This window comes from Candoia aspera, chromosome 2 (genome assembly GCF_035149785.1).
Source record: "Candoia aspera isolate rCanAsp1 chromosome 2, rCanAsp1.hap2, whole genome shotgun sequence".
Classification (NCBI taxonomy): Eukaryota; Metazoa; Chordata; class Lepidosauria; order Squamata; family Boidae; genus Candoia; species Candoia aspera.
Window position 1 is genome coordinate 111959517 of NC_086154.1, and position 22377 is coordinate 111981893.

At 41.5% G+C, this 22377-nt stretch overlaps 1 protein-coding gene across 1 annotated transcript in view; it reads left to right on the top strand.

Annotated features, from left to right (window-relative positions):
• The first annotated feature begins 1840 nt into the window (after positions 1–1840).
• The window catches only part of CACNA1G (calcium voltage-gated channel subunit alpha1 G), a 216038-nt gene continuing 195501 nt past the window's right edge, over positions 1841–22377 (top strand). The window contains exons 1-3 of the mRNA XM_063293237.1: positions 1841–1939; positions 2940–3073; positions 21398–21495. Of these exons, the coding sequence (XP_063149307.1) occupies positions 1841–1939; positions 2940–3073; positions 21398–21495 (331 nt within the window). The remainder of the gene's footprint in view (positions 1940–2939; positions 3074–21397; positions 21496–22377) is intronic.

Genomic DNA, 22377 nt, shown 5'->3' on the forward strand with positions numbered 1-22377 from the left:
TGACATCCACATGCATATTTTGTCATCACACATACACCCCCAGATGCTCATAGAGTGAAGGTTTTTTGGTACAAATTTATAAGGATTGAATGAAAAGTAATGCCTCCAATAATATAAGTCAACAACAGATGCAGTACTGACATGTTAGAAGCCTTGACATGTCCTTTAGCATCTGTTATTTCACTTCGGTTGGCAGAAAGTTGCTATGAGAAAAGGGTGTGTTGCTATTGTTCATGAAATGGAAGCCTTCAGTGAATACTCATCAGTGCACTTTAAGCAGTGTGCCATGATTCAGTTTTTGACTATCAAAGGTGTCCTTCCAACTGAAATACACCATTGAATGCAGGTTGTTTATGGTGATGACTGTGTTGATATGAATTCTGTGCATCATTGGGCCAAAAAATGTAAAGATGGTAAACCGGGAAGAGCTGATTTTCTATGATCAAGGACAAAGTGGATGACCTATGACAGCAACCAATGAGTTTCATATGAGATAGGTTGATGAACTGATTAAAGACAATCAGCCGATCACTCAAAGGCAAATTACTGTCAAACTTGGCCTTTCACAGGAGTGCATGGGTCAGTTTATTGATCAGATTATTGATCTTCATTATTGTTGTTCAATATCAGAAGGTTTGTGCAAGATGGGTTCCTTGCATGCTATGGGCAAAGATAAAAGTTTTAAGAGTTGAAATTTTGCAATAATTGTTGTCACACTATGAAAATGAAGGTGAGAAATTTCTTCACAGAATCATGACAGGCAATGAAACAGGCTTACCATTATGACCCAGAAATGAAGCATCAGTGTATGAAATATCATCATGAATACCACTGGATACCTTCACCACTGGAAAAAAATTCAAAATTCAGACTTCAGCAGGAAAACTCATGGTTTGGGGGATGCAGATGGTGTTATTCTTGAACCTGGCACTAATATCAACTCAGAGCACTACACTGCAATACTCAAAAGTCTGAAACAATGATTAAGCAGAGTTTGGAAGCACAAGAAGGAAATTTTGATACAACATAACAGTGCTTGGCCTCACACATCATGAGCCACCCAAGAGGCAAATGTGAAGTTGGATGTTCCCATTTTACCTTATCTGCCATATAGTCCAGCCTTGGTGTTTCCACTTTTTCCCAAAATTGAAGGAAGACATTTGTGGGCATCTGTTTAACTCAAAAGAAGAGGTGGAAAGGATTGTCTTGACCTGGTTGAAGAGACGAAGTGTGGAGTTCTTTCATGACGGCATTATTTAGCTTTCCCATTGTTGGCAGAAGTGTGTAGTAAATGGTGATATATGGAGAAGTAAATACAAGTAACAAAAGAGCTCCTTTCAAAGATTATTTTCCTAATTCATTTATTAAAATATTCCAATTTAGTTTAAAGTTGTAGAGGTGGAGGCATTATTTTTCATTTAACCCTTGTATATTCCCCAAGATTTGCTGGCAAAGACAGGAAGCAGGAGATAAAACGTCTGTTTTACAAAACTGCAATACAAACTGAGGTGGATATGGGTGTGACTGGTTGGTAGGAGCAAGATGTATGACTTGCTTGCTGGAGAAGGTCAGTTATGAAGAAACAGAAAGACATTGGCACTCAAACCCACCGGGAACATGTTTTTAGCTACTCTTTTCTGTAATTCCTTAACTAAAATATGCATAAAAATACATTCCTTATACTTACTTAGTTCTTTCTGAAATATCACTGGAGTCTTCTAATTTTCAGTTTTTATATGATCTCCATGTCTTGCTACTGGAATACATGTTTAATTTTAAAGTCATTTTCTGAACTTGGTTCTTTTCCTTAACTGATTCCCTTTGCACCTGGTTTGAAAGAATGAGTATGCTGGTAATTCTGCTGAACTGTGTCACTTTGGGTATGTTCCACCCTTGTGAAGACATGGGCTGTGACTCCCCACGCTGCAAGATTCTTCAGGTAAAGCTTGTTTTCTTTATCTTTTTGCCAGTTTGTCAAAGCATGATACAAGAGAGAGGCCTTGGCTTAGTGGGAAGAGGAGCGCATGCTTTGTTTGCAACAGGCTTCAAGTTCAATCTCTAACATCTCTAGCTTTCTTTTTCTTTTTTTTTTCTTAAAGGACCAAATAGGACATGATATGAGGGACTGAGACACTAGCAATTGCAAGTCTGAGTGAGAATGGCTCTCATGGCAAATGTTTTGACCTGGTTTAAGACCTTATATCCCTTGTCCTACATTCCATGAATGTAGGCAAGTTCCTATTAGAGGCAATTCTTTCTGGTCTGTTTGCCATATGAGTAAATGAACTAAGATGAGTTTCTTACTTACCATTTCTTGAGCTATCCATATGCATAGTTTTCATGATATATATCTAGGCAAAGATGTAAATGCTAAATTTACTGCAGAAACGATCAGGAATTAGAATATTCAGAGCCAAACATTCATTTGGGATCGGGGGATCCACCTCAGATCCAAACATTACTTGGGGTGAGGGATCCACTGAGAACTGAAATTTGAATTCTAAAGAAGAAGCAAAACCCCCAATTCCCATTGTTAAAAAAATAGGGGAGTTGTTTTTGGCATAAAGTGGGGCAAACAATCTGTCAGATGAGGATAATTTGTAGTCTAGTTTGTTCAGATTTTCGCTTCTTACCCAAATAAATCTGACTGTGACTGGGGACTCACTTCATTCACTTTTGGCCCTGGAGAGGAAGAAATGTCCAGCCACTTTTTAATATAGCTGTGCACTTTCATCCCACTTCTGTTCTGGGAATGAAATAATTTCCTTGCCCGTCATTCTTTTACAGTTCAGCAATGTGAGAAGTCTTATCTTCAGGAGCATGTATGAGTGTGAGGGATGATGGCCTTAGAACAGATTCGGTCAGATCTCTTGGAAAATGAACTGCCACCAACTGAAGTCTCAGGTTTTTGTCACACATCCTGCTTCTTTATCTTCCAGGGTTTTGATGATTTTATCTTTGCCTTCTTTGCGGTGGAAATGATAATCAAGATGATTGCCTTGGGGATTTTTGGGAAGAAGTGCTACCTGGGAGACACATGGAATCGTCTGGACTTTTTTATAGTTCTAGCTGGGTAAGTCAGAAATTAATTCTCAAACAAAATGCAGGAACAGCTGAGAAACAGATGATTATGTACATATTGCTTAGTTATTAAATGTAACCAAACAGGATAAATGTAGAAAGTTTCAGCATAATATTGTGCCTATCAAAAGCTGTATAGAGTTTGAGTTGCTTAGTTCTACTTTTTAATGTTTCAAGCTATACTCTGGCAACCTTTCTTTACCAGGCCCCCTCCAGATGTGTTGGGAATTGCAGTTCCCCGAGTGCAGCCAACAGCAGTATTGGCTGAAACTTCTCAGTGCTACAATCCTCATACACACAGAGGAAGATTATACCATGCAAAGAGCAAAAAATGCGACAGAGGTCTATTATTTATTTTGCCCCTATTCAGAATTACATGATAGATGTCAGTGAACATTTCCATAGCATTTGGAGTACTTTCTTTCAGCTACTGAAAGACATTAAAGACACTATAAATAATCTCATTAGTGATTTATGGAGTGTTTTATAAATCCCAGCCAAGAGGTGCTATGTTACATTATTTTATTTCTTGTGTGCAAAGTTGGAATTTTCAGGGGCTCCTGCACAAGTAGCCTTGGAGTCATTCTCCTCTCCTTTTGATGCAAAAGGCTCAGGAGATACTGATACAGACATGTGAAGGTGGAAGATGGAAGGTGAGGGCACTGTTAGGGTTCACGGGGAAAACGAGGAGAGTTCTAGCTCCGTACCAGGTCAGTTTCCTTCTATGCTGTACTCATATCCTTCTCCAGGAGTATTTTCACACCTGCAAAGAGCATTAATGAAAAGGTGGTGCGTTTAGGTACGTGTTCTGTCCCTCCCATAATGATCCACATACCCATGGAAAAAATAAACAAAGTTTGCAAACTGCAGAGGCAGATGTACTAGGAGACAAAAAGGGTCAGAAGGTTTGGATGTCCAGTTCAGGCCCCACTTGTCTGAAAGCAGAAGGATTAGGCAGGGGTCCATGTTTGTTAGCTCAGGGCCTGCTCCTGACTTTGTGTGCCATGTTTAAAGCTGCCTTCCAAAAGTGGGAGGACCAGACACATTCAGAGAAGGGTTTCTGGAGTGAATGGAATGCTTTAAGCAGCAATAAGGCTCGAAGCTCCTATTTTACCCCTTAAAATGTCTCAACCCTCCGCCATGCAAAAAAGAAAAAGGACTAGAGTTTTGACCTCACTGCTCAGAGGGGGGGGGGCACAGAAGGAGTCCTGGTGGACCTTAGCCTTTCATTCCCGGTACAGGGGGTGAGCCGGTCATGCTAGTCCAGAAGTTTTAAAAGGTCTCATTCATCCAGTCTGTTGCAATTCATTGTTACTGCTCCTTTGGGTTCCTGTAGAGGACTTTCCAATGACTTGTGCTCCATGATGTTTACTTGGGAGAGGACATTATTTGGTGACTTGATTTGCCAGTATAAAGTTCCAGATGTGATTCCAAGTAGCAATTGATGGGAGAGGTTTTGCCCGAGATCCCCCAAATCTGCTGCCAGAGGAGATTATTCTGCTCTAAAGGATAGGCCAGTGATCTTTCTATGTAATGTTTCTGATGGCCTAGAGTTAACCCTGAATTTTCTGCAGGAAATCCCATGGGGCCAGCCCCATTAAAACACAGAGCGATGCCATTCCCTTCTTTATATTCACAGAGACCACCTTGTGTATCCTGAAATCTCCAGGAATCTGTATGTAGGGAGCATCGTCCCTGGGCAGCCATTCTCCATTATCCCACCCCCAGTCTAGAAGAGCAAGCGAATAAGGATTGTAGGCAAAGGAATGAAAGCAGCAACAGATTCCCCCAGCTCCTCCCTGCCCCCACTGTGCCCCTCGCATGCAGCGAACAGGCACTGGGAATGGTGCCCCTTGCCATCTTCTGTGGGCCTCCTGGCTTCCCATGGCACTCACAGCGTTAACATTTGCAGACGGCAGCAGCCGAGGAAGGCCACTGTGAAGGCTGACAGCCGCAAACCCTGCTTTCCTTTGTTCTCTGCCAGCCTGTACGCTGCTTTCCATACTGTAAGGCCTCTGCAACTTTGGGCGGACTTAGCTGGCATCCTGCTCGAGCCTTTGCTCTGGCTCCAGAAATATGGGTAGTCTCAGTTTCATGCCGATTGTCCAAATGGATGAGGTTTCAGCAAGTTTGTTTAAAGCATGAAGGCTGCATTCCAAAAAGGGGATATTTCAATCAAAATGTGCGTGATTGCCCTTTTGTTTTGAGGGAACACAACCAAGTTTTTGCCTTTCATGAAGTGTTTTTTTTTCTTCTTCCTTCCAGAGGCACCTGGTTTAAATTAAAGGCTCTTTCTTTCTAGCGCCCGAGAATCTCCTGGCTGAGGTTTCCAATCCATATGAAAAGTTCCTGGCCTTCAGCCAAGAGGGTTAAATTTCCTTGACACATAAAGGGCTTGGAGGCACTCTCTCTTCACCTTCCTATTCACAAAGAATGCCTGGAGTCTCTTAGACTTCTGCCCCTACTCCCACCCACACCCTCTTGTATATAATTAACTGGAATTTCCTGAAATGGACTAAAGGGTTCTAGAAATAAACCACAATGGCCACATTTTTCGGGTTAGGAAGTCAGCAGCAAAAGTTCACCCTGCTCATAGAAGCAGCCGCTGCAGTTTTTTAGGGGAATGCTGGGTTCTTATTAAATCCTCATGACGGTCATCCTCCTCCTCCACCTCCTCCTCCTCCTCAGCAGCACTTAGCCTTTCTTTAATTTCAGCTCTAGAGTTCAAAGCAGTGAACAAATGCATAGGGGGCACAACATTGTGGTTGCGAGGATTCCTCCCAAATCCTCAGAGATGGCCTTCTGAGTCCCCCCCAAACTGTGTTTCATGTGGCAGAAGAGGAAAACTGTAGAATACATGGGGTCACAGCAATCGTATTAGCTGTAAAACTGTTTTAAGTCAAACAAAATTTTGGTTTCATATGAATTCAATGATTTGTCGCTTTTTAAAATGGCTGGCTTGCCTTTGAACAGTCCATTATAGCCCTCAGCTCCCCAGAGTTGCACAACTTTGCTTTAGGGAGGAAGATTTAAGTCCAATGAGACTTGCTTACAGCCATGTGGAGTGATGGGTGGGTGTGGGTGTGAAGAAGTCTCAGCTCAGACTTGTAACCATCCTGGTATATAAGGTCTAGCGGCACCTTAGCCAGCTCCATTATTCCAGCTCTCCAACATCTGGAAGCTTTCTCTAACTTGATGCTGTCCAGAAGTATTGAAGATGTAGCCAGCCTAGCAGAAGTACAGCTGGGGTTCTGGGACTTGCTGTCTCCACAACCTGGAGGCTACCAGGTTGGAGAAGGCTGATGGATGATACAAAAATCTGCATTGGGTTTGCTCCTGGCTGCTGGTTTGAGGAAGCCCTTGGCATGCAATCCAATCTCAGTTATTTTCACTAGTTGCAAGGAACTTTGGACAGGATTTACTGAGAAAGGGACTACATCAAGGACAAGGAACAATCATAGTTTAACTCTTAAGTTATATAGATAATTATAGTCATCCAGTTTTCATCGGAAGAGTATCAGAGAAGGGGGTCCAGCAGTGATGATGGCAGCAGTGGTGACCCTTGATAGCTGCTAGAGGATGCTTCTTTGTGATTTCAAGCCTGCTGGGGATTCAGAGTTTCACTATAGGACTCAGCTGAACAAACAAAGTCTTGAAAAGTTCCTGTTAGGTAAATGTGGATTTTGAACCAGTTGTATCTAAGTTGGTCTTCTTCATCAGCCAAGGGCTTCTAGTAATAGCAGATAATCTGATCTTACTTTTCCTACTCTTCCTAGAAACTCTGGATATTGGCACAGTACAGTCAAGTCCACGTTTAAAATCTGTGATTCTTCTGGCATAAGTGTGTAACTCAAATTTAGTTAAATCCTTACACACTCAAAATGTAAATTTTACATCTGCATAATACCATTCACCTAGAACTGACTGTCAAACTGGAAGTATAGGAAGAAAAATAAATCAAAGTCCTTAAATACATCTGGCATTTGTTTATGGTTTGGGAGGAGAGGGGATCGCACTTTATTCTACAAGGATTTTTAAAAAGATCATCCTAATGTGATGAACTGTCAGTCCCAGGATATAGAGCTGGCGTGGCTGTTGGCTATTCTACAACCTGGACTCCAACACATCAGATGTGCACCAGATTAAGGATAGCCATATTCTTGTCCCCTCCCTTTTTTTCCCCAAGATATGTAGTTCTACATCTCCCTCCAGAGAGTGATTTTCTGGCTTTTTTCGGGAAAGGAGTTGCTGCATCTTCATCCATTGGTGTTACCTTTTCGAGGTAGTCCAGACAAGAAACACAACTACGAGTACTAGCTCTATCTTTACTGTAAGGTTACATTAACAGAATCTTGCAAGACTGAAAGTATTTCTCCCCTCCTTTCCTTTTACTCTCTAGGAAACTAGGGAGGGTCCCTTCTGAAGTGCTTCCCACACCCCTTTTCCTCCTGTGGGCTCAAATACCTTTAGCCTGTAGCTCTTCTTCCTGTCTCCCAAGGTCATTCCCACATGCCATTACAGTTGGCTCGGAGATGGGCAGAATATGTACCAACAAAACCGAGTGCCCCTTAACATCCTTGTAAAAGAAAAATAATCATTTGTTTAGCAGGGCAAACCCTGATCAGAATTTGGGAAGGAATCTACTTCTGCTGAGCCCAAACCCAATTAAATAGTAGTTACTATTCAGAGATGATTCTGTATTTCAGGGCCAACATTCACTGGACACAAATAGAATGTGAACAACAGAGCTATCAATTCAGTCACACATTACCCCCAAGGGCTCAGTTATTACATCATGGTAACTATGAGAATCCTGTTTAACAACCCTGCATTGTCCTTGGGGGAACTCTGAGGAACGTGGAGCAGGGTTTTGTGCATCAGATTCCTCTCTGGTATCTAGGCTGCATTGCCCTTTTTCTCACCAGCACGTTCTGAGAGTCGCGTGCAAAGAAGACAGCATGTAATTCTGAACATGTGTGAAGCTTGCTGAATTGAAACCTAGCCTAGGCTTCCCTCCTAGGCTTTTGCTTGGCCAATTTAGCACAGTCTAATAACATCTGTAATGCTTTGTTCATGCCACGCTTTGGGGGCCTATTCAGATGTGTTGAAACCCCCTTCTGAACATGCCTTTCAGAGGCCAGTCTGGACAAGATCTTCCACAAAGTGATCCTTGGTTTACGCTGCAGAGGGATTTTAACTTGCAGTAGGAAAGCATATGCCAATTGCTAGCCATAGCTGAAAATTTCAGTGAACAGCCAGTGGGAGAGGAACAGAGTGTGGTGCTGTCTGGATATGCTGGCAATGTTGGAAAATGAAGTCAGGAGGGACTTGGAGCAAGGGAAAAAGGGCTGAAGCTTTTAGAGTTGTCATTATACCATATGGCTTAAGTTGCTTCCCCCAAAAGCTAGAGGCATTTTTTTTCGTTCTTCTGCTTCAGATTGTTTCTGTATGGAACTGTTTCTCCTTTCTCCATGTATATGTTTGAAGGACTAGTGGCAAGTCTCCCCTCTCCATTGTTAAAGCAGAGAGATTTAAGGATAATCAGTCTGGAGTGTGCACACATTCATTCTGCTTTTGTTTTAGCCAAAGGGGTTGCAAGAATGTGTATTGTTTCAAAAACTTATAAAAATTATCTAAGCAGAGATTTACCAAAGATAAGCAATGTAATCTTGCAGACACTGATAGATTTAGACATTTTTATTGATTTATTTTTATTTATTTGTCAAATTTATATGGCCGCCCATCTCACACGAAATGACTCTGGGCAACGTACAATAAAACCAGCAATTAAAATGTTCTACAGAACCAATTAAAACAATAAATATAGAGGAAACAAAAAATAAAATAAAGACATTTCCCTTAGTGCCATTTAACTCCCTGTCCTACCTAACTTTAATTTAAAAGAAAAAAGAAAATTTTAGGAAGGTGTGCTTGGACTGGTAGCGAGCACCCTGAAATGCTAGAGGGATGGACGGGAGGTATTTTGCAGGGTGGCACATGTGGTTTTGGTGATTGGCTATGCCTCACCATGACAGTCATTTTAGGACCCAGTACATATGCTCAGAATTCCAAATATTTCTTTATTCATTAGATTTATCCCCATTTTCCTCTAGGAGCTCAAGGCAATGCACATACTTCCAATATTTTTTCCCCATAACAACCCCATGAGGTAAGTTGGGCTAAGAGAGTGTGAGTGGCTCAAAGTCGATCAATAAGCTTCCATGGCTGAAAGCAGACTGAACTTGGTTCTCCCTGGTCCTAATCCAGCACCTTAACCACCATGCTGGCTGTCATCATTCTCAAATGGTTGCTTGCCCCTGGTAGATACTATGGGAGGATAGGCTATCTGAAATCACATATATAATGAAATATTGATGGAGGGCTTAACAAATCTGCTCTCTGAACCTGCTGCTTGGTGGGTCATAATGGTCATGTCTTTTGAAGGCATGTGTGTGCCTGCAGAAAAGACATTTCTACCAGGGGGCAATCCCGTTGTCTGGATAGTGCCTGGAAAGAGCCTTGAAATGGCCGTGCTGAACCTCTGAGAGACAGGGCTACCTCAGCCTTTCAGCCATGGACACCAAGGGACATGCATGGAGGAGCAGAACCTCTTCAGATCATTTGGAAAATGTTAATGCTAATCACTGAAACTGTACAACATTGCCCTAAGCAATGTTATGCTAGTTACATAACAATAACTAATGACTGTTCATGCGTTTTTTTGGGAAGGCTTCCTTACTTTGAGCACATGGGTAGTGTTTCTGTTTTAAAGGTGCCACTACTTTGGAATTTGATCAGCAAGTCAGGATTACAACCACATCAGCATTTGTTATGAACCTTTTCTCTCTCATTGAATGTCTGCATTATTCCCATTGGGACCCAGTATAAAGCAATCTAGCTAACAAAGATTAACATTTTCAATATGAAATGAAATATCCTCTCCTACTCCCCAAGCTCATTGACTTTCTCTTTTGTTTCATTACTGAGGAAGACATACAGTATGTCCCTTTTCCCTTCATTAGGTTGCATAGCTTTCCTTTCTACAAAGAGAGCTGAATGATGTTCAGCTCTCTCTGTAGAAAGGTTCTACTTTTTATCTATCTATCTATCTATCTATCTATCTATCTATCTATCTATCTATCTATCTATCTATCTATCTATCTATCTATGAAACAAGGCTATTTAATGGGGTGAAAGTGGTAGTAAATTGCTTTAAAAATGGCCTCTAATAGGTCTGGGTGAGGATGGGGGCAGTCCTTTGGCAGCACCATCCATTATGATGTTCTGCTTATCCTTTCAGAGGACATCTGGTTCCTTCTACACAAGTCTCCTGGACAAGGCCTTACCTTTACATTTCCCTCTGCTACTTTTGAGGAACCTCAAGATTCACTGTAATTGTATGATGCAAGTACTAACACCCTGCCCAAAAGCGTTATTTTGCCATTTGCCCTTCTGATTACAGTTGGGCTTATGGGAGCTGAAAAAGAAGAGCCTCATACTATCTTTCTGAAACTACAGCTCAGCCTAGAACAGGGCTGGACATAGATATGAGAAGTTTTAATGACTCATGTAATTATGGGTCATTATTTCAATGGGCATTCTTGAAAATTGATACTGAAGGGGTAATTGAGGGTTAACCAGGGGTTAGGTGACAGATCTTTGTCACCCCAAAAATAATATAAGTGAGGCATTTCAAAATGTAAGAACCTGAGATATTTAGGGCAAATACGCTTGTCTCAAGATACCAAAAATGAAGGAAAGAAAGGTTCATCTTACATTTGATAGATAATGATGCATTCTGATGAAATTCCTCTTTGCAGTGTTAAATGTTGCTTCTCCAACCAGTACTGATTTTATCCCTTCCCATGAAGAAAGACATACTCACAGATACACACAGTTGTAGAAGAAAGGATATGTTCTGGATAAGTGATTGAATGAAGGCACAAAGCAGTAGTCCCCTTCTCACTAAATTCTGGGGGAGCTAGGTATTCCTGATGGGAGGATCACATATAAGGACATTCAAATTGGACAAGATCCGATACCAATAATTTCCGCACTATTACCTGGGCAGAGCAATCTTCAGTACATCCTAGAGCAGTCATATGAGGTGATTTTTGGCCAGTAATCTGAGTGTTTATGTTACACCTTGGTGCACATGCATATGCTCGCACACCAACTGCAGAATATGCAGAGGAGTTCTTTGGCAGACGTATTAATGAAGCAAGTGTGTCCAAAAGGAATGGATCTGAAAAGGAGCTGGTATAAAGTTCTGCTGCATCAAAAAGAAATCCAACAATAGTAAGGAAATTAACAAAAAGTCAATCATGGGTGCTTAAGAAACTGTCTAGTTTTTGAATCACGTTGTGCTGCTATGACCATTTCAAACCTCAACCCAGAAAGAAGAAGATGCTTCAGCAAACCATTGATTAAATTAGTTGCAAGTTCTACTTCTGTACCTACTTACTCTAAAAAACAACAACAACAACTCTGGATGTTCATTTCTTAAGGCAAAGATGGGCCACCTGTGGCCCTAGAACCTCCTCCAATTGGGCCATTAAATTTTGTTAGCATGATAATAGTTGAAAATCTGCAGCCAAGGTATCCTAAAGGGGGCCAATCTCTGTCCCTCATTTTGAGGAAGACACACCCTGAATCCCAATAACGTTATAACTTTATTAATCAGCTATAGCCTTTCAAAATAAGGACCATGTGCTACAAATGTCTGCTCTTTCTATGGGCTTTTGACTTTCTCACCTTGTGACATATTACATGTATTTATTTGAAGGATTTTTATACCATTTCTCACCATTGAAAAGAATCTCAAAGTGGTTTGCAAGTCCAATGAAAAACGCTGAAAAACAGTCCTTTAAAAATTGGATGTTGAAGTGAGTTAATGCCCGGGAAGGGCCAGTCTAAACAGGGGACTTTAAAAAGACATCTAAAGGACATCAGTGATGGGACCCTCAGAGGGCATGCCACAGGTAGGACAGATGTGACCTCTTCATGTTGAGACTTAGAGATGGAGCAGGACATTTCCCAAAGAACATGGGTGTTTGGGCGGCTAATATACTTGGAGTAATCTTAATATGTTTAGGGCTTTGTAAACCAATATTGACACCTTCAATTTGGTAGTTTTTCACCGTAGGTAAACAGTTTAGCACTCCATTCAGTAGCTTCTTTGCTGTCTTCTGCATTAACTGTAGCCATTGGAGCACTCCCAAGGACAGCACTGCATAGGATATATTGCGCTACTCCAGTACTGATGTTACCAGAGAATGAATCATTGTGGCTGAGGGATCCCTGCCCAGGAATGAATGCAGTTAACCTATCAGTCTAAGCTGATGATTGTGTCAACCCTATAAGGTAGACCAGACTAAGAACAGACACTGTGTAGACCTAAAGCTACTTTTCTTAGAATAGCTATAGTAACAGAATCTTGAGAGTCTGAATGTGCTTCCCTTCCTCCCTCTTTTATCTTAATGTGAATTGGGGTGGGGAGGGGAGGCTGTCTGAGTTATTTTCATAAACCACTTTCTTGGTCTGAGTTCAAACCTTGTTTATCTGATTGTTGCCTTGGTAATGGATCTTCCCTCTATCCTTCAAGGCCATCCTCTACACTCACTACTGATAGATATTCCTACCACAGAGATCACCTGGGCTTCCACAGTTAACAATAATGGATGCTGGAGCAGCCCCAAATGGTGAGCCTCTTTCTTTAGGGAAAGCATAAGCAGCCAATTCTCATTCCAGATGTAGGAATCACTTTCCCACAGGACTTCTGTCCTATCAGGATTCACCTTCAGCTTATTAGCCTTTTTCTATTCCACTAATGTGCTCAGGCACTGCTTGAAGTTGTACCTAACCTTCTCTTGATTCAGAAGTTAAGAAATAGAGCTGGGTATCATCAGCATACAGATAATCCTTGAGTTACAACCACTTCTTCAGTGACCATTCAAAATTATGACAGTGCTGAATGAGGGGAATTTATGATCAGTCTGTGAAGTTGTGGCTATCGCAGCATCCCTGTAGTCACATGATTGTGATTCAGGCACTTGGCAACCAGCTCGCACTTACAGTGGTTGCAGTGTCCTGCAGTCACATGATCGCCATTTCTGACTTTCCCTGCTGGCTTCCTACAAGCAAAGTCAATGGGGAAGCCAGCAGGGAAGGTCACAGATCACTCCTGCTCCTGCCACTTTTTCTCCCAGGGAGCCCTGCTACAGAGTATGAGATCCCCCCACCCACCTACACTCACTCTGTACCACACCGCAGCACCCCCCTACCCACCCACACTTGCACCATACTGCAGCACATGCACACACACACACACTCCATAGCATTCACCCACCCACTGGTTGTTTGTGAGCCACCTAAGGAAAGGCTTGACATGACTAGGACTTGCAACTTTTTAAATCTCTTGTTATTTTAATTAAATTGTAAACTGCCCAGAGTTGCTTGCGAGATGGGCAATGTAGAAATATGAGAAATAAATAAATAAATAAATTTCCTTACAGCTTCCCCATTGACTTTGCTTGTTGGAAGCTGGCAGGAAGTTGCAAGTCCCAGTCATGTGAAGTCCTTGCTTAATGACCCGCAATCCTCACTTAACATTGGCAACAGGGACTGCCGGGATTGCTATCACTAAACGATGCGGTCGCTTGATGTCACGCTTTAAGGCCACATTGCTTAGTGATGGAAATTCCAGTCCCAATTGCCATCATAACCCAAGGACTGTTTGTACTGATGAAAGTCCTTTCTAAATTCCAGAATAAACACACCCAGCAGCTTAATGCCAATTTTAAACAGCATTGTAGACAAAATGGTACATTGAGTTGAGCAGGACTGCCAAGGAACCAACCTCCAGTGTCCTAATCCTATTCTCTAGAATCCACCTTACAGATAAGAGTGGAATCATGTGATAGTTCCTCCAGTCCCAAAATCATGAAGCCAGTTCAAAGGAAACCATGATCAAGAGTATTAAAAGCTGCTGTGAGATCAAGTAAGGGTCCCAGAATCAGATTCCTTTTGGCCCTGCTCCTCATTAAGGTCATCCATCATGGTGGCCAAGGCTCATCCAGTAACCAGACTGGAATGTACATTGGAGCAGATTTAGCTAATATCTTTCTTACTGTTGGATAGTTTTTTGTTGGATTTGTTTTTAATCTATTTTACTGTTGTTGCTTTGGCAACTGAGATGGTCAAGACATTGATTAAAAATTCTTAGAAATAATGGCTATACGTTGCAGCTACCTAGATTGCATTTTAAAATAAAGAAAAAAATCCTAATTGTAAGATTGGTACAACAGTGGAACAGTCTACCTATAGCAATTGTGGGTTCTCTATCTCTGGAGTTTTCACGAAGGGGCTGGACAGCCACTTCTTGAGGATGGATTAATTGGGTTTCCTGGACATTACTGAAGGTTTAACAAGATGATCTTCATAGTCCCTTCCAACACCTTGATTGTATGATTCTGTGATGACAACAATCCCCAAGAACATCGGTAGTTGAACAGCCATCACTATCTTATTTGCCATGTCCCAAAAGCAATAGCAGTCTTTTGACCCTCTCCCTTTACCTCCTTGTCCATGTTATCTGCTTCATATCACCTCTTCCCATTCTTCTCTATGCTCATCACTCACTATTTTCAGTGATTGGTGTTCTAGTAAGTGGGAGGTTTAAACATATTAGCCAAGAGAAGCTCGATTGAAAATAATGGATTACGGAATGATGGAACTAGGTAATTAAGTTTTTGGTGCATCAGACTTTGTGTGTCCTGTGGCTGGTTAATTACCTGTGCAAATATCTCTGGCCAACTACTTACACAGTTACCCAGCATGTAATGGTAGGTGTGCTAATTTTGCATGCAAATTGCATAAGTGCATTCATTTTTCTGTTATTTCTGGAACTCTGTTCTTCAGTGCAAGCCAATGAGTCTGAGCTGGCCAACTGTTTGATGAGATGTGCAACAACTGAGATAGAAAGAAGAATGAGCAAACAAGCAAACTGTATGTGTAAATAACAATTGTAACTCAGTTTCCCAGATTACTGTGAGCCCCAATGTAACTGAAGCATACAATATGTTCCCTTTACCCATTCTGATTCTTAATACAGAGCTACTAGTTGTAATTTGGTGGTGCCTGATTGTTTTTCAGGTTTTTTTTTAATTGTATGGCATAGCAGTTCAGTGTTCATGTTGCTTTTTCTTGCTGGGAGATCCTTGTGAGGTCCAGCAGCCAGATGTGTAGACAAGTGTGACAAGTAGCTGTGACAAGTCATGTTGCCACGGGTGCACCACGAGGAGGCCAGTCTACATTGCACTGAGTTGGGCTGAGAGAATGTGACTGACCCAAGGTCACCCAGCTGGCTTTCATGCCTAAGGCAGGACTAGAACTCCCAGGCTCCTGGTTTCTAGCCCAGAACCTTAACCACTAGACCAAACTGGTCAGTTTTCTGTGCATTTAGCTTTGAATCATCATTTCAACAGTTCACCTGAGTCTAGACTTTAATGCTGGTTAGCATTAGAAGCTTCAGCAAAACACTGGTTAATATTGGATGCTTCAGTGAAAGGATGGGAGCAATTGGGCAGAGAATGATTTCCTTTGATTTCTGCCTTTCTGCCTTCCCATCCTGTGCTTCTCATGTGCAAAGATGTGTTCCTGAATGTCAGAAGAGTCACAGTTGCATTTTAGCTCATGGCTACTGTTCACTAGAACATTCATGTGAAGCATTAGGAGATTATGGAATTTCATTTGTCTTTGGAGATGTCTATAATTAGTTTTAAAATATAGTGTCCAAAGCAAAATATACTATACAATATCTTAAATTGGATTTATAGAGGATTGTTCCATGCAATGTCCATTCTGAAAATATATATACACAGCAGCCCAATTTTTCATGCCTCTAAAGGTTGTTTATAGCAGAACTGAACTGGAAAATCTGGAGCACATCTTAATTCCAGAAGGGGACATCACAGCATAGCATAGCTTAATGCTCTGTATGATGAAGATCCCCTGGATTCAGGATTGAGCTGGAGAACAGCCTTGCCTGAGACCCTGAATGGCCTCTGCCAGTCAGTGTAGAAACCATCAAGCTGGACCGGCTGGATATAACACAGATTCGGATATGCTATCTTTGCTTGGTTGTAAACCTCTTGTGTTTGGTAAGCCTTATTCACAATTAAAGACATCTGATGGTATTCTCTGAAAACATGGGATTATAGCATTGACCTTTCTAGAAGGGGAGACCAAAATATACCCCAGAAAACTAAATAAAAAAATAAATAAATTCATATGCTCAGAAAATGGATTGCTGAAAGTCAGCTGCTCTGAGGAAGGTATCTCATTTATAACCTGTACGGGGAAATCTCCAGCCTCTCTTTCATGACGGTTTAAACTGGACTTTTCCAAGCAGCATCCCCAGCACCTGCCACTGCCTCAACAGAAAAGGAGGCCTATGGGTTTGCATCCAAAGCACTCTGAAGGAATAAATCAGTGCTAGGCTTAGATTCCAGTCCAATTTCTTCCCATTTTATCACTCATACCCTACAAGGGTATAAATGATACTTCAGCTCAGGGAGCCATCTTGTGGCTAATTCACACAAAACAAGTCAATGTATATTCAGCATTAGCCTCTCCCACTTTAATCGATATAGAGCAGTGTTTCTCAACTTCAGCAACTTTCAGATGAGTGGACTTCAACTCCCAGAATCCCCCAGCCAGAATGGCTGGCTAGGGAATTCTGGGAGTTGAAGTCCACTCACCTGGAAATTGCTGAGGTTGAGAAACACTGGTACAGAGTGACTACTTTGCCTAGGGGAAAGAAAGAGGCCAGGGTCACAGGATTCCAGCTAGTGGGAGTGCTAAATATTTGTTAAAGGGCCGTTACTCCTTCTTACTTTGTATCTTCTTGATGCATCTTCTCAGTCTGAAAAATGCAGGTATGTACTGTTAATAATTGAAAAATAATGTTAAATAGGTATGGAAATAATCAAGAATGGGGATTGCAACTAGAGTTTTTTAAGAGTCCCCCAATACCCCAGTCCTTCCAAATCCTTTCAGTCTCCCTATAGAGATATATCCCCCTCTTTTGGGGGGGGGCAGCTTTGCCAACTGCCAGAGGCCACTGCAGGAAGATTTGGGGGTTACAGGATTATAGTGGCAACTTTTTCATCAGTGTGGAGGTATCAAACCCTCTTCTGGGTTCACATCTTTTTACCTTCTCCCTAGAGCAGTTATTGTACACACTTCCACTCACTTCCACTGAGTCGCTTCCACTCAGCACAAAGTGAACTGTTCTAATTCGCCTTTGTGTGCGACTTTTTAGCGATGCTTTCAGAGTTTTCTTGGCAAGATTTCAGAAATGGTTTGCCATGGCCTCCTTCCTAGGGTTGAGAGAGAGGGAATGACCCAAGGTGACCCAGCTGGCTTTGTGCCTAAGGGGGAACTAGAACTCACGGTCTCCCGGTTTCTAGCCTGGTGCCTTCGCCACTACACCAAATGTGCTGTTCTGAAATCTTGCCAAAAAACCCTGCAGGGACTAGTCCAGCATTCGCCAGGAGTCAACACTGAATTGAAGGCACATCGTCATCATCATTGCAGAGTTTACATCTTCCTTTGGACTCTCTAAGAAGGGAGTCTACAGCTCATGGGTTGCTTTTACTTGCTGCAAACTTCCTGCATTTGGTGTTCTGGCCTATGTTCAAAGCGGGGGCAGGGGGGAGAACAGTATTTCCCTTGCCTCCCTCAAAGATTATGTGCTATGATAAGCAAATAATTAGGAGGAGTCTGGTAGTACCTTTTCTGACTAACACGTTTTATTAAAAGGCTTAAGCTTTTGTGAGCTGCAGCACACTTCATCAGATGCCTAGGGTGACTAGACTGATGCAGGATTTAAACTGGGGTGAAGCTGGGGGCAGAGGGAAGACAGAAGGTGGGATGCTTGTGCAGATGCAGGTTGTATGTGAGACAGATAATAAATACCTTATTAATGAACAATTGCAATGTGTTAAAAACCCATTGGGTTCGTTGAGACCTTCAGAGATAATCTGAAAACTTTTGATGCCTGAGTCTCGATGAGTTGAGAAATCTCTTGCTCAGTTGTGCTGATAAAAGTGAACTCTTACAAGTAACAAGAATAAAAGGATGTTCACATAGGAATCAGACCTATGACAACCCAGATGTTTACTTTGCCCCCAGATTTATACCATCACAGGCCCCAACAACTTTACACACAAGATTAGAGCCACCTTGACATGCTCTTCCTCCAATATGATATATGTCATAATCTGCCAGTAATGCTTCTTTGGATTCTACATAGGACAAACAGGTCAAACTTTGTGCAAAAGAATGGAGAGAAGTTTGACATAAAGACTCAAAACAGGGAGCTTCTCAACCTCCCCGGCCACTCAGTTGCAGACCCCAAAGTGGCAAAATACCTCAAAGGTAGTTGTGATCTCTGTCATGTGCAATTTACACCTGCATAACCACCCAGTCTTCCTGTCTTTCCACCTTTCCCATCCTAATTTAAATTCTACATTAGTCTAGCCACTCCATTGCACTTGACGAAGTAAGCTGTACTCACAAAAACATACCCCTTTTAATAAAATGTGCTAGTTAGAAAATCTGCCACTAAACTCCTCCTGATTTGGGGCCACCATAGACTAATATGGTTCTCCTCCTACAATACTATAACAGAATGTTTGCCATGCCATGATTTTCCTTTGATTCTTTTATTATACGTTGCTGTTCTTCATCAAGCACTGGTATGTGCTTGATGGTATAATACATAGAAATGGGACATCCCTGAGCCCTGAATATGAGTGGTGGCTGTCCTGTGGCTTTCTGATGAACCCCTTTCAACCTCCCTTCTGCCATGCACAGGTGCCAGGTCCTTGTCATGAAAAGATTCTGATTTTCCTGGAGCTTGACAGACGTTTACTGGGCTGTTATAGAAAAGTGGGAACATAGGAAGCCACATTATTCCAAGTCATGCTATTGGTCCATCTAGTTCAGCATTGCCTACACTGACTGGCAGCAGCTCTTCAGGCGCCTTTCTCAGCTCTACTTGGAGATCCTGGAGAATAAACATGGGGCTTTCTTTATGCTAAGCAGATACTTTTGCACTAAGCTATGGTAGCTTTAATCTACTAGTTGTGTTTGTAGCTATGCTCTTTAATAGTGCATGCATTGTTGGCTGAATTTTTAAAGCAGGATTTGGGTGTTAGAAGAATACAGCTTCGGTGCTTCAGATGTTAGAAGACTGCAGCTTCCATCAACCTGGCCCTGTTAGCTGGAACTGTTGAGAGACCATCAGACCATCTCAGGGCAGTCTTTGGCGTGAGATCCATTTCTCATTGCAGTGGTCCAGAACTGCTATTAAATTTAATAGCACAGCTCTATCTTCACATAACTTTTAAAATATCCTTACTACGTACTAGATAGCAGGAACTATGCTTGAGCAGAGGAAGCATGGTAAATTACACAGAGTTTTTGGGTATATTTCATGAGGTAAAATGGAGATTATGATATGAAGGCAGATATAGTTGTGCCTTCTGACAGATTCTAGGACTACAAGGTGAAAGTGGTTCAGATGGTCCTCAGGGCTGCACCATAAATTACATTTTCACTTACATGGCAGTAAGAAAAATTATACGCCATCATATCTAAAGTACTGTGCAAATGTATGTGCAATTTTTAAGTTCTCCTAAGAAATGATTTCATAAACCATTTTCCTTACTGGAGCACCAGAAAAAAATATCAGCAATTACATCTGTACAGCTTTTCCAACTAAAATGTACTCTGATATATAGCTTATTCTAGTCATTATAGATCCTTGAATGCTTGTTGCTAATGTAGGCAGGCAGGTGGGCAGCCGCTGAACTGAATGAGAAGGAGAAAGGAAGGAATAGTCTCCCCAAGTGGCTTCTTTCTTTGAGTTTGTACAGTTGGAAGGTCAGGACACTCTTTACAGTGCTGCAGAAGTTTCACTGTTCTCAGTCCTTAGCTTTCCAAGAGGCTTGAAAAAGAATGATAGGAGCTGGAAGGTGATTAAACTGCTAGATTGGTACTGTGAAGATCCAGGTTTAAGTCCCCACTCAGCCATTGAATTCGTGTCTTTGGACTAGTGACTTTGTTTTGAGGATAAAATTAGGGAAGACCTCCCTGTGAGATGCTTGGAGCTCTCAGAGAAATTACAAAACATAAATGATATTATTGTTATTGTTATTTCATTCTGCATTATCAGTGCACTTGGAGCTTTATAGAAGAGCTTTAGTATACCCTTTTAAGACAGGGAGTGGGCCACATAATCACAGGAGTGAGAGGAGGGGTGGAAAGAATGGAGACAAATGAAGCCCATGGACTGTGGCGTGAACCATCAGACACCCACATTGGGGGACCATGAGAATGGATCTGAGGAAAGGAAGAGAAATGGTACCACCTGCACATCCAGGAAGGGTGTTCTCTGGAGCCAGAAGAAAGGAAAGGAGTGTTGAATTGAGCAGGAGATTTTTGTTTTGTGGGTGGCTGAGTTGGAAGGAAAGGAGGTCACAAGGAAAGAAAGAAGTAGTAATCACGAACAAGAGCTAAAAGATGGAAAACTGTGGATCATTTTGCAGAGGAGGACAGAACACCAGATGGAGAAGGGAATGAGAAGCCAGGAAAAGGATCTGAAGCAAGGAGGGAAACTAAGTGGTTTGGACAGTGGAATTTTGGACAGAAGTGCAGATGTATGCAAACTGAGTAGTGAAAGGGTGCCCCACTGAACTGCATCACGAGAATCTCTGCTGCAGGCTGACGGCAAAGAGCGGCTATGTGAAAATGACTCCATGGCATAATTCGTATTTCTACAAATACCTTGCCCCAATAGAGTCCCATAAGTAGAGACTTGTTTATGTAGATCGTATGCCTTGGATCTCCTCTGAATAGGTACAAATCTGAAAGTTTTAGTTAGTTTATATTGTTTTTATGCTATGTGGACAAGTTCCTCCATTCTGAGAAGTACAATACACGCTGGGAAAATTCTCTCCTTGCCTACAGAATAACCAAAATAAAGATGACGGAACACTTTACAGAATAGCTTTGATTCACAAATTTTAATCTGGTATTCAAATGACTCATAAATGAATTCCTCCAGGAATGTTCCTTGATGGAAAGAAATCCAACAGTGTTTTGTTTTATTTTATTTTTTAAATATCACCATATATATATTTGATTTGGATGTTTCATCTATTTTTTTCCTGCAGAATTCTGATATGTTTCCTTTATTTATGATATATACACATATATATATATATATGCATGTATACATATTTTGCAGCATGCTGGAATACTCTCTGGACTTGCAGAATGTCAGTTTCTCAGCTGTTCGGACTGTCAGGGTACTCCGGCCCTTGAGAGCCATTAACAGAGTTCCTAGTAAGTTGAATTTCTTTTCTCCTTTTCCCCCCTCCCTTTGCTACTAGTTCATTATTTCTGATAATGAGGAATCAGGAGAACAAATTGGACATATGACATATTTTCCAAAATCCCACTGAACATGCTGCCCTCTGTCTCTTCACTACATCAATTGTCAGGGTATCTGCCAGATCATTATGAATGAATAATCCAGTTTGCTCTCTTTTAATGAACTATCCCTCCATTTGAGCCATCTCCTCAAAAATGAGGGAATTATTGATCAGGCAGATGAAGAGTTCGTATTTTGTCTTGAAAAGTGTTTGCCTTTCTTGTGCTTTGCTTCTCTTGCTGAACTGTTTTTCTGGTAATATGTTCCACATGAATCAATTAATGAGATTGTTTAACTTTTGCCATTCGTTCTCTTGATCTGGAGACATTAGTGGCATGTGATAGAGAAGAGTGGATGCGTTATTAGACACAATATAGGTATGAGGACATGGATGGATATAGTTATGGAAGCGTGCTTTCTTCCACTAGCATGAAATAACTTATAGAGTATGATAAACAAATCCTCTTCCTTGAGTTGCCAGATGCTCCTTGCTTTAAGGCAGTGGGTCTTCCTTCCAACATCACAGATCGTTGGACATTACATTCTATCCATTTCAGAACCAGTTGTTTTTCTCTGCATCTGGCTTCTAATTCCTGTCTTCAGCTATGCACTGACAGCTTTTTACCTCATCCCCAGCCATTGTTTTTAATGTGATCCTTTTCATCTTTGACCTTCTGGGAAGAATAGGTTCTCCAGAAATAATGAAGAGGATCACGTGATTTGCTTTCCACTTAACCCTATCAAAATAGCACGCAAAAGAATGGAATACAGTTATTTGTTTTAGGGAATTGGTT